The 12,417-nt window shown below is 44.0% G+C and overlaps 1 protein-coding gene and 1 long non-coding RNA gene across 4 annotated transcripts; both read right to left on the bottom strand.

The window, feature by feature from the left end:
• Positions 1 to 4,327: 4,327 nt before the first annotated feature.
• Positions 4,328 to 5,346, bottom strand: LOC125510834. Its single transcript, XR_007284767.1, has 4 exons — positions 5,258 to 5,346; positions 4,927 to 5,053; positions 4,612 to 4,713; positions 4,328 to 4,414 (listed from the first exon to the last, which is right to left on the bottom strand). It is a non-coding gene; the product is annotated as an uncharacterized LOC125510834 (long non-coding RNA).
• Positions 5,347 to 7,012: 1,666 nt separating this feature from the next.
• Positions 7,013 to 11,751, bottom strand: LOC125510833 (WPP domain-associated protein-like). 3 transcript variants are annotated; one of them, XM_048676104.1, is made up of 6 exons: positions 11,234 to 11,751; positions 8,538 to 10,357; positions 8,206 to 8,332; positions 7,889 to 7,990; positions 7,607 to 7,698; positions 7,013 to 7,350 (listed from the first exon to the last, which is right to left on the bottom strand). In XM_048676104.1, exons 1-5 carry the CDS (start codon positions 11,270 to 11,272, stop codon positions 7,621 to 7,623), a joined length of 2,166 nt encoding a protein of 721 aa, XP_048532061.1. In that variant the 5' UTR covers positions 11,273 to 11,751; the 3' UTR covers positions 7,013 to 7,350; positions 7,607 to 7,620. The 3 variants fall into 3 exon arrangements, with proteins under 3 accessions (XP_048532061.1, XP_048532060.1, XP_048532059.1); XM_048676103.1 differs by having other exon boundaries at positions 7,578 to 7,698; XM_048676102.1 differs by having other exon boundaries at positions 7,582 to 7,698; positions 11,234 to 11,750.
• Between the last annotated feature and the right edge of the window lie 666 nt (positions 11,752 to 12,417).

Below are 12,417 nucleotides of genomic sequence, written 5' to 3' on the forward strand. Positions count from 1 at the left end.
GCAGTGCAGAACTTGTGCCAAGGAGTATGACAAGCAATGAACCCAATACCTCTCCACCATTGTATAGCTTCTCCTTTTAAATAAGAAACTGCTATCTCAGTTCTTTGCTCAATGGGAGTTCTTGCAGCTGAAAAATATTGTTCAATGTTCTGTATCCATGAGTCTGCATCTACTCCATCAAATTCAGCAATGTTTAACTTTGCGGGTTTGATACACAGGAGGTTTCTTCTGACTTCAGATGTATAAGGTTTGTTTCTTTCCCTTCTAACCTCTGCTTCAGGTAGTTCCTCCACTGTCATGAAGTGTTTTGTGACCAGACCTTGTTGTTGTTGAGGAGTGTGGAATTCCTGCTTGTTAGCAGTATGACTTGGGTGTCTATAGGGACCCTTTGGAGTGCCATCCATATTCAGTTCTTTGCCCGTTGCTTTGTCCACCAGAACAGCCGATCCCACAGTTGCAGGGTCATGTTTTTCAGTGGGAAATTGATTGTTAGGCAGTTGCTTTGGCCTCCCTGGAGGAACAGCAGTGCTTCCCTGCCCTGATAACGGGTCAGGCCTTTCTTCCTCCTCATCTTCTTCCACTGACTGTTCTGCAGTTAACTTCAGCAAGGTGGTTTGAATTTTCTTGAAATTCTTCTGTATGCTGGCAAAGTTCTTGTTCACCGAATCTGTGAAATGATAAAATTCCTTTCTATCTTCCTCTCATTCTTGCCGGAGTGTTTTGATGTCAAGTTGCAGAGATTCGAGCTCCAAACACTCAGTATCTTGCGTCTCACCTGCCATTTCGTCAGGGTTTTTGTTGGTCATTACTTGTAGATCCGGTCCAAGGACGAATTAGCGAGGGAAACGAAAGGAATTTTACACCGGTCACCCAGCAACCAATCGCCCATCAGTTCGTAGGAGAACCGCGTCGCCGGAGCAAACATCACTGAAAGGGAGGGTTGGGTGGGATTTTGCACTGAAGAATTTTTCTTCAGAAACCACTACTCCACCTTTCTGCTGCCGATCTATCCACCGCCGCCACACCAGATCGGATCCCAGATTGGATCTGGGGCTCAATTCTCGCCTCCAAGGACTACAACCTACGCTTTGTATACCACTTGGCAGGCCCTAGAGGTGGCTATCACTGAATTTCTCACATGAACAGAGGAAAACAGACAATTTGTGGGGAATTTTGAGATCGATTCGTTCAGATATGAAGCAAGGTAGCTAGGGTTTTCGCCAGCCGGAACACGGCGGCTACAAGGGCCAAGCCTAGAATAATCCTGAATGCCCTCTCCACAAGCCGGAGGAGGGTTTATAAAGAGAAATTCAGAGCAAAAGTAGAAAAGCGACATGTTCGACAGGTAAAAGTAAACGCGGTAACTTTTAAAAGTAAGTTACATTGATCTGAGCCGTCTAGATGGAGATCAACAGTTGAGGGCGCCTCTCAGCAGCGAAGCGGTAAGTTCTTCCAATCGCCGTTGGATCGCAATTCGACGGCTGACACGCATCCAGGCAAAACGCAAAGGCACTGTGCCTCGTCAGATGACCCGCAACAGTTAACAGGCCTGACAGTGTGTTTGGATCACAAGGGCATATATACGCTGGTCAAACTCTCTTCCTCTGATTCTCCATGCGGGATCAAACCCATCACACAACTCCACTTGAGCCACGTGGGCACCCCCACCTTGATGATTAGCGACTCAACAGATTATAAGTAATAAAATCATGTCATTCGTCGAACATCCAGTTTGTACCTTATTTCACCACTGATTTACCATCATATCAAGCTGTGGCGGATCCAAGATTTCATGCTTGGGTGTTCAAAAAAATTGTGGGTTTAATTTTTTGATCTAATATCTAAAATGTTCATGCATCGGTGACTTAATTCTTCATCAAAATGACAATACCTTATAGAAATGACGAAAGAAATACAGAGTATTTACTACATAATCATACATTTGGGGATCACATAGCCATTATTATACAATGCATCTAAATACAATGAGCAAGAAGAATGCTAATTGCCGGTGCAGACTAAGGCATAGCCTAGTGGTGGAAAGGGGTCGATGCCTTCCCACCTTCAATGCATGGTACTTGTAATTTGGGTTTATTGCACCAATTAAACTCCCTTACAATCTTTTTGTCAATTTTTTTTATATGTGCTGGTGACATGCGTAGGTGTAGGCTGTTGTGTAACTCGTGCTATAGGTAACAGCCGTACCATGGCACTAGCGAAAAAGGTCATTTGGGGGCTCAAAGTCTTAAAGTATACACTATGTATAAAAGTTTCTAGCCAATTTTTTTTAGTGTACATCTGTACACCCATGACCAACTGCGGATCTGCCCCTGACATCAAGACATATATCCACACTAAAACAATCACCAGACAGTTTTATCTGTCTTCCGCACTTAAATCCTTGAGGTTCATGATCTACAACTTCACACACATTTGCACCACCACCTTGTTTCGTACTCGTGCCCTTTGTGAGCTCATATTTACAATCATATTCACCAGATAATGTTGATGCTTTCTGCACAGGTGCCATTGTCTCAGCATTATGATGAAATATCATGGTGTTGTGTTGTGGATGTCATTGTCCTCAAGGCCGGGCTATATGCTGCACAAAAAGGGTGACCACATCGAGCCCCGAGGGCAGCCCCCCCCCCCCCCCCCCCCCCCTCTCACTCCTCTAAGTTGAGCCAGGTGGGAGCAAACCCACCACCCCAACTCCACTTGAGCCACACAGGCATCCGCATAACCCACATTTGATGGCTAGCAACACAACATATAAAATAATAAAGTCATACCATTCGCTGAACATCCAATTTATACCTCCATTCCGCCACTGATTTGCCATCATATCAAGACATATATCCACATTAAAGCAATCACCAGTTGTGCCTCTATCTTCTGCACCTCAATCCTTGAGATTCACAATCCATGGTTCACACGTATTTGCGACACCACCTTGGCTCGTATCCTTGAGCTTGCTGAACCATTGAAATTCATACTCACGAGATAATGTTGATGCATTGTGCTCAGGTGACACTGTCTCAACATACAATGAATTAGCATGGTATTGCTTCGTGGGTCAGCCACATGCCGAGCAAAAAGAGTGACCGCATTGGGCCCCGAGGGCCATAGCTCCCCACCCTCATCACACACACACAAAAAAAGAACATAATAATTGTGCATATCAATCACTACATTATTATCTCTTTGTTACGAGTACAAGGCTAGTAAATATAAATTAAATTACATATCTAGAAAAAAATGCTCAATTTGCAGTAGTGTGCAGCACGTACAAACAGATCAATCTGATTACTGGCGACTAGTTTAGGGTTTTCCTGTTTAGTTAGTTTGCTAGCCTCTCTTTGGTGAATGCCCTACTAGCCATACTCAATACTCCCGCAACATAACAAAATGCACTATATGCAAGACTTAACATTTCTTAAGTTGTTCCAAAGCTTATTTTCGAAGTGCCTAATTTACAACAGGAAAAAGAGAGACGAAGTCCCTTAAACATAACAAAAGGTGCTATAGGCAAGACTTAATATAGCATGCCAAAATTTCTGAAATTGTTACCCTTTGCAATCTTGGATTTTTTTTAGGATCCGCAATCTTGGATTATGACACAACCAAACAGGCTATAATGCACATACTCACCATGACACAACCAAAATTTCCAAGATTGTTACCCTCACCATGGAAAGCAGAAATTTCACATAATCCGACCTAACCATTACCCAACGGGGCCAATAATTCTAAATGATTATGAGCACCATGTGCACAATAAACAGCACTACATTCCCAACCTGTAACCACCCATGATCCACATCAAGGTGCTTATCTGGACCTATATATACTATATACAACTGCAGATCAGAAGTCAATCGCCGGTTCAATCGCTCAGAATAATATACAGGCATATGGAAAATCAAGTCTCATGCAGTGCTCCTGATATACTAGTACATCTCATCTACATCTGAAGAGTCACATGATTAAGAACGCGAGCCCATGCATCAGCTGCATCTACCTAGCATCATATCTTCTTCGGGGTCCTAAGCCAGGCTCAAGCAAATCCAAATCCCTGCATTGTCCATAACAACGCCATAGTTATTCAATAGTCAACAACAATGTTCCACAAGGAACAATGGACGAAACTATTACAAATGTCGAAACCAGGATGTAACCCTTTCTTAAGAAAAAATGGCAGTAAGGTTTTGATGATTTTCAAAAGAAATGCTACAGACAGCAAAGGCTTGCACTAGTCATTGTTCTGAAGTTTTTACTACTTGTGAGTTTTACCTACATCTTTCTAGTGAGGGTTGTCTCACCTAGCTGCACTCATCTATGCTATTTCGTCTTCATCATGTCGACTTCTCAAACCTGCAACAAGCTTGCATGTCTTCAAGAAAGCATCCAGCAACTGCATACGAAGTACGCATGTTAAAATTCAGCTGTTCTGACTGTTGCATATCAACACATGCAGGCATATGAATAACTTCTAGGAATGCCAAAAATTTCCAACATGCTGTCAAAAGGTTAAGCACCCAGACAGCAACTTACGATAGAGATAAGAACAATCGACACCTCACACCTGCGACATGGACTTGCAGTACTTACCCCTGTGTATTTTTGCAATGTAGGAGAGTAGTGATCAAGAGTTACATATATCTTTTCGAGAAGGCTCACATGCGTATTAACTTTGTCGCCCAAAATGACAACCTGAATCACGTAAGGAATAATGAGTTCATTGATATATCGCAAGTTATTGCAAGCACTACAAGTTTAATAAAATGAATGAACCTTTCATTGCTATGCATGTATATGACTTAATCTGTAAACAAGGAATACTGCACAAATGCTACTGTATAGGAAGAAGAAAATACAGTGTCTGAAAATGTAACCCAGGAGATAGACAGTGTAAACAAGGAATACCTTGGCTTCAGCCTTTTGGAGCTCAGAGCGCCTTGTTTCAAGCATTTGTTTGTACTAGAGGCCTACTTTTGTTAGAACCACGGCTTGTTTGACCATGTGACTGCAATGATCAGTCAAATCCTCTGATCTGAAATAAATAAATAATAACCACATCAAGTTATAATGGGGTGTGTTAAAAAGACGTTTCTCCCGAAGTTGCTGCCATGATCAGGATTTGGCAATGCCCAGTCTGTAGTCTTCGCAAGCAATTTATGACACATTCATGAGAATAAGATAAAAAATAGTTAAATATGTAGATTGGATCTGCATTTTAAATGCAAGGTGGACTAACCTGTTTTCAGTTTTTTCCGTTGACAATTTTTGCTCAATCTCCACAAACTCCTTTCGCAACTTCATATAGATACCAAAATGCACTCCAATTGCTTTTCTTGCCTGTTCTTAGTGAGAGCACCATCGTAATCCATAACTGAACCGTTCAGTTTGAGAAGTTCATTATACTGCAGACTTGCTTGGGAGTCTCATGTGATCTTCCTGGTGATGTGTTGTTAGGATCTACCTCGATGTCACGCAGAATCATTTCAGCACTCTCTTGCTTGATGACTTCCGGATCTTCCTGGTGCTCTTGGAACAAATGCTCTTTCTCTAGCGCTGCTAGCTTCAGGTGCTTTCTTCCCAGGTGACAGTCTCAACATTAGGATGAACTATCATGGCATTGTGTCGTGGATGCCATCGTCCTGAGGGTCCGGCTATATCCTGCGCAAAAAAGGGTGACCACATCGAGTCCCGAGGGCCATAGCCCCCCTCCCCACCCTCTAACTTGAGCCACATAGGCATCCGCAGAGCCCCTCGATGGGGCTCGGTGGCTTCGTTCCGGCGGCCAGCGAGGGCTGGATCCCGGGGCGGCGGCCCCGGATGGCGGAGGATGAGTCGGCGGCGGTGGACTCACGACGGGCGACGCGGCGGCCGCGGTGGTGGACGATCCGTGCACAAGACGCTTGATGGAGGCCATTGGAACAGATCTGGGTGAAGACCTGCTCGCGGCTGCTGCCGAGGCCGGCGATGGCGGCACTATTCGGTGTCGTTTCCTTGTTGAAGGCATCGCTGTTGAGAAGTTCCAGGCCACTATCTGCTACCTCCGGGGGAAACCCTAGATCAGTAGATCGGATGACGGTGGCATTATTGTGTCGTTTCCCTCTTGTGGCGTCATTCTTGGAGGTGTACACGGGCTCGAGGGACCCGTGGACGGAATAATTGGTGGAGCGGTGTTCCATCATGCACATTAATGGTGGCGTTTCTCGACGGCGTGGTGCAGTGGAGACTCGGCGCCCGATGTGTGGCGAGGGACTTGCGCAGGAGGGTGACGTTATCAGGCGTCGTGGTGGCGTCGATAGCAGAGAGGCCGGGCAAGGTGGTACAGCAGTACAACACTGAAGATGGATTGGTGACAGGTGGCTGCGGCGGCCTCATACCCGGCAGGCGTCCTGGTTGAGGAGTGTGCCAGACTGATAGGTGCCCCATACCCGGCAGACGTCCTGGTTGGGAGCTTAGGTCTTAGATGTTTAGGTTTGGCTACGATGTCTGTTTGGTATTGGGCCCAGACTATCAGCGCCCCTTCGTCATTTGGGTAGGAGTAGCGACAGTTGTTGCTTAGACGGTGGCTTTAGTCTTACTGTTGTATGACTTTTTAAGGTCTTGTGAGAATAATTAATAAAGTGGCCGTATGCATCGCCCAGATGCAGAGGCCGGGGTCCTCCTCCTTTTCTAGAAAAAAATGCAATGCAAGACTTAACATTTCTGAAGTTTTACAAAGATTATTTTCAAAGTGCCTGATTTACAACAGGAAAAAGAGAGACAAACTTCCACAAACATAACAAAAGGTGTTATAGGCAAGACTTAATATAGTATGTCAAAATTTCCGAAATTGTTACCCTTAGCAATCTTGGATTTTGAACCGACTATAATGCACACACTCACTATGAGTTGCATGTTGCTGGTGTAGTTGTATGTAAGAGCTTGTAAAAGAAGTGTCTGTTATTCTTTACCCTCACCATGGAAAGCAGAAATTTCACATAATCCAACCCAACCATTACCCAACGGGGCCAATAATTATAAATGATTATGAGCGCCATGTGCACAATAAACAGCTCTACGTTCCCAACCTGTAACCATCCATGATCCACATCAAGGTGCTTATCTGGACCTATATATACTATATACAACTGCAGATCAGAAGTCAAGCGCCGGTTCAATCGCTCTGAAAGTCTGAATTATGCAGGCATATGAAAAATCAAGTCTCAAGCACTGCTCTTGATATACACCTCATCTACATCTGGAGTCACATGATTAAGCACATGAGCCCATGCATCAGCTGCATCTACCTAGCATCTTCTGGGTCCTAAGCCAGGCTCAAGCAAATCCAAATCCCTGCATTGTCCATAACAACGCCATAGTTATTCAGTAGTCAACAACAATACACTATAATATTCCACAAGAACAATGTACGAAACTACTACAAATGTCGAAACCAGGATGTAACCCTTTTTAAAGAAAAAATGGCAGTAAGGTTTTGATGATTTTCAAAAGAAATGCTACAGACAGCAAAGGCTTGCACTAGTCATTGTTCTGAAGTTTTTACTACTTGTGAGTTTTACCTACATCTTTCTAGTGCGGGTTGTCTCACCAAGCTGCACTCATCTATGCTGTTTCATCTTCATCATGTCGACTTCTCAAACCTGCGACAAGCTTGCATGTCTTCAAGAAAGCATCCAGCAACTGCATACGAAGCACGCATGTTAAAATTCAGCTGTTCTGACTGTTGCATATCAACACATGCAGGCATATGAATAACTTCTAGGAATGCCAAAAATTTCCAACATGCTGTCAAAAGGGTAAGCACCCAGGCAGCAACTTACGACAGAGATAAGAACAATCAACACCTGCAACATGGACTTGCCGTACTTACCCCCGGGTATTTTTGCAATGTAGGAGAGTAGTGATCAAGAGTCACATATATCTTTTCGAGAAGGCTCAAATGCGTATTAACCTTGTCGCCCAAAATGACAACCTGAATCACGTAAGCAATAATGAGTTCATAATGATATATCGGAAGTTATTGCAAGCATTACAAGTTTAATAAAATGAATGAACCTTTCATTGCTATGCATGTCTATGACTTAATCTGTAAACAAGAAATACTCCACAAATGCTACTGTATAGGAAGAAGAAAATACAGTGTCTGAAAATATAACCCAGGAGATAGACAGTGTAAACAAGGAATACCTTGGCTTCAGCCTTTTGGAGCTCAGAGCGCCTTGTTTCAAGCATTTGTTTGTACCAGAGGCCTACTTTTGTTAGAACCACGGCTTGTTTGACCATGTGACTGCAATGATCAGTCAAATCCTCTGATCTGAAATAAATAAATAATAACCACATCAAGTTATAATGGGGTGTATTATAAAGACATTTCTCCGGAAGTTGCTGCCATGATCAGGATTTGGTAATGCTCAGTCTGTAGTCTTCGCAAGCAATTTATGAAACATTCATGAGAATGTGATAAAAAATAGTTAAATATGTTAGATTGGATCTGCATTTTAAATGCAAGATGGACTGACCTGTTTTCAGTTTTTTCCGTTGACAATTTTTGCTCAATCTCCACAAACTCCTTTGACAACTTCATGATAGATACCAAAATGCACTCCAATTGCTTTTCTTGCCCGTTCTTAGTGAGAGCACCATCGTAATCCATAACTGAACCGTGCAGTTTGAGAAGTTCATCACACTGCACATCTTGCTTGGGAGCCTCATGTGATCTTCCTGGTGATGTGTTGTTAGGCTCCACCTCGATGTCACGCAGAATCATTTCAGCACTCTCTTGCTTGATGACTTCCGGATCTTCCTGGTGCTCTTGGAACAAACGCTCTTTCTCTAGCGCTGCTAGCTTCTCCTTCAACTTCCGGTTTTCTTCATTCGACAGACACAGGGCCTTCTCCTTCTCAGAGATCACAGCTTCAAGTGAAGACAGTTTTGCATCAAAGCTCAGTGCAGCTTCATGCATGTCATCCATAGAATCATCAAGTAAACTTCTTGTAACAGTGCGGTATAGCCCATCCCTCACATCACCTTCGATTCGGAGGTCCTCCTGCTCTTCTCTGCTTTTCTCAATTTGCCTCAAGAGCTCTTCTTCTGAAGATAACTGAAGAGACATGTCTCTGCTGGCTTCAGACAGCTGAGATGATAATTCCTTAACATCCTTCATATTATCTGCAAGCAAACCTCTAAGATGCTGATTATCATAGTATAAGGAATCAATTTTGCTTGCCAGTCTGCAGCCTTCATCGAGTTCATCATGAGTCGTGTGAAGTGTGGGTGCCTTTATATTCTTGGACATGATTTGGTCCATTCTAGCGATGATCTGTGGGATTTTCTTTCTTAAAGGTTCAAATTCCACATCATTCTGAAGAGCAAGAGACCCCTTCTCTCGTTTCAATTTGAAGAGCTCCTCTGTCTTTTCTTGCAAGGCCAGTTCATGCGCCCTCTTCAATTTGCTTATTTCAGACTTAAAGTAGCTTATTGTTTCTTCCCTGGTCATAGCATTCAAATGGCGGAAGTCAGATTTTTCCGAGATAACCATGGATTTCTGTTTCCTAAAACTCTTCCTTTCCTCGGTGCGGGGTGAAGCATGATCCTCCTTTGTTTTCTTTCCAAATAAATACTTCCACTTATTGCTCTTGCTACCTGAACTTTCTTGCTTACTGTGAGAAATGTGTGATTCTGGTACTGAAGGCAACAGCAGCTTAGAAAGAGCACCCAGGTCCTCACGCATCGCGGCAAACTGAGATACTGCTTCCTGCCAATTCTTACTCATGATGTTTGTGACAGAAATTTGCTCATACAACTTCCTCTCTAGCTCCTCCTGCAAGCCAGCAATGCATTCTGCGACCGTAATGCCGATGATTTCCAGTTGCAACTCATGCTCCCACTGAAGATCAGTAACCAACGGGTTGGTCAGGCCAGGCATGTCCCTAGCTTGCCGGAACACGACGGCCAGCAGCAGCTTCAGTGCGTTGAACCTTTCATCTATCTCGATTAGCATCACATCAAGGGACATGCCCAGGTGTGTGCTGACTATGTAGCCAGTATCCGGTAAAGCGTAGTTTTCCAGACCTGTTACATCCCCCTTGAGCTTATCCAGATGTGCATCTACTTCCAGTTTCATCATATCTAAGTACTCCAAGTAGTTGGTCTCTGCATTTGGGGCGCAAATGTGTCGATTTGATCGTGACAGCGATCTTCCAGACCCTTCGAAGTAGCTCTCAGTGCTGGAGTTGGACTTGAAGGACAACCTTGGCGTCAGTGAATCTTCGGATGTTACAGACCAGCCGTCTGGAACGGTTGGTCTGTTGGGCAGAGAGGTCATTCTTTCACTAAACACCTGCAAACGGATTTTCAGATTTAGTTTAGCATCAGATGGGAAGGTTAACAGTTTGACACAAATTTTAATCTTCGAATTAAATTAAACTAGCTGACGGAGGAATAGTCTTAAACTTGAGCATAAGAATGATGATTTTACCTTCACTGGAAGTAAAATTGAAAAAACCGATAAATGAATATACTAGCATAATTTGTTTTCAGCATTACATTCACATATGTAAACAAATGGTACGGATCACACATGAATTCTTTGTTTCAAAGAGGAGAATATAGCACTCTGTTAGTTCTGTTGAACTTACCAACAGCCAATCGTTGGACACGGTTGTTTGAGAATATGCTCACTGGACACAAGAGAAAACTGATAACTAATTGTCGCATATTTCAGGAGTAGCACGACGATGTTAGATTATGACTGTGGCCCCAAGGCAGAGTGGGTGAAAATTGAAACACTGCTCAAACTGTATGGAAACTTTAAAATTGTTTGGTCCAAAGCACCAGATCACTGGACACAACAGAAAACTGATAACTAAACAGTGGAAGACAGTTGCTAATTCGTCAAATACTTGCTCAAAATTCCAAGTTCAAATTCAGTTCCCGTGGAGTGAAACTAAAAACAGAAATCCCTGGCATGATTCATGTTTATATAAGAAAAACTGACGAAATGGAGCGTACACAGATGTTTGATTGATTCAGAACAGAGGAAACACCTGACCTCGATATGCGAGAAAAGAACACATTTCATAATGATTATATCCGGTTCTTGGAAGAAATGAAAGTGTCCGAATCCTCGCCACCTTATGTGTGGAACGAGCAAGCACGCATGGACAGAAAAAACAGAGCATCGACATGGACGGCACAAGACTAGAGGCACGCATACCTTGGTGATCGGATGGCTCGCCGCCTGGATCGCCTCCATGGCCGCCGCGCCTGTGTCGCCGATGGCGGTTTAATCGGCTGACTTCCTGCGCGCGAACACCACAGCCTAGCGCTAATTCGCGGCTGCTCCGGCGTCCAGGTAGGCACTAACCGGCACTAACGAACGAACTACCCGGTCGTACAGGAGACAGGGGCCGCCATTATTGGACTGGTGACTTGGGGAGGAAGAGGATAGAGGGGATAGGCGGAAGACGGGAGGCGATGGCGACGGAGAAGGAAGGGAGTGAACTCGCGGGGTTAATGCGGGAGACAGCGACCGCCGCGGCCGGGGAGAAAGCGTATGAGGATAATACCGGGAGGGTGGGTAGCCCGGGGGGCGAACGGATCGCCGGCGCGTCGCCAGGTAGGTGGCGACGGACGGGGCTGGCGGCCGGGATGGGATGGTGGCAGCGGACGCCGGCGGGGCCCGCCTCCGGCGAGATGTAGACGGGAGGGAAACAGTCCACTGAGTGGTGCCCGTTCTGATTGGCGGGGGTTTCGGTTCCGTTTTCCACGGGACGCATCCGGTCGTACATCGCCACCACTTATTTAATCGTTGGTTAATTAGCTTTTGACCAACAATTAATCGTTGGTTAGAATTAGTGGTTAGAATTGGTACTCCCTTCGTCTAGGTGTGTAAGTCACCTTATAAAAATTAAATAATCCTAAAACACTTAGGCACGATACATTAATTCCTTTTTCGTTTCTTGTTTTGTGACATATCAACCAATAAAAGATGTAGGCGTGTTACCAAACATGACATGCAGTGGATAATTTATTGCATGCAATGTTATTAATTAGCAAAAAGACATTAAGTTTTTTTGTTTTTCTATCTGCCTTGGTCACGGTGCACAATCGTAAGATGACTTACGCACCTAGACGGAGGGAGTATAAAGGTTCACCATAGTTAGTAGTGCAAAAATTGATGGTGTTTGGTTAATTTAAAAACATTAGTAAACCAATAAAAATGTTATTGCTGGTCAATGTCTTGTTTCAACCAACCAAATAGCCCTTCGTAATCATTTCCGCACGGGTAAATCTAGAATTTATCCTAGTATACCTCATGGATCATGAGACAAGCGTTTTATTATCACTAAACACACAAAATGTGTGAATGCGATACACCGGTTTTTTTTGCGAAAATAC

The sequence above is a fragment of the Triticum urartu genome, chromosome 5 (genome assembly GCF_003073215.2).
Source record: "Triticum urartu cultivar G1812 chromosome 5, Tu2.1, whole genome shotgun sequence".
NCBI lineage: Eukaryota > Viridiplantae > Streptophyta > Magnoliopsida > Poales > Poaceae > Triticum > Triticum urartu.

Bases quoted from the DNA above. Each gene is read 5' to 3' on its own strand.
- LOC125510833 (XM_048676104.1), bottom strand. From the start codon at position 11,272: ATGGAGGCGATCCAGGCGGCGAGCCATCCGATCACCAAG. The intron at 10,358-11,233 runs GTATGCGTGCCT...ATCCGTTTGCAG, and splicing joins CGAGCCATCCGATCACCAAG to GTGTTTAGTGAAAGAATGAC. The intron at 7,699-7,888 runs GTAAGTACGGCA...CTTCGTATGCAG, and splicing joins CATTGCAAAAATACCCGGGG to TTGCTGGATGCTTTCTTGAA.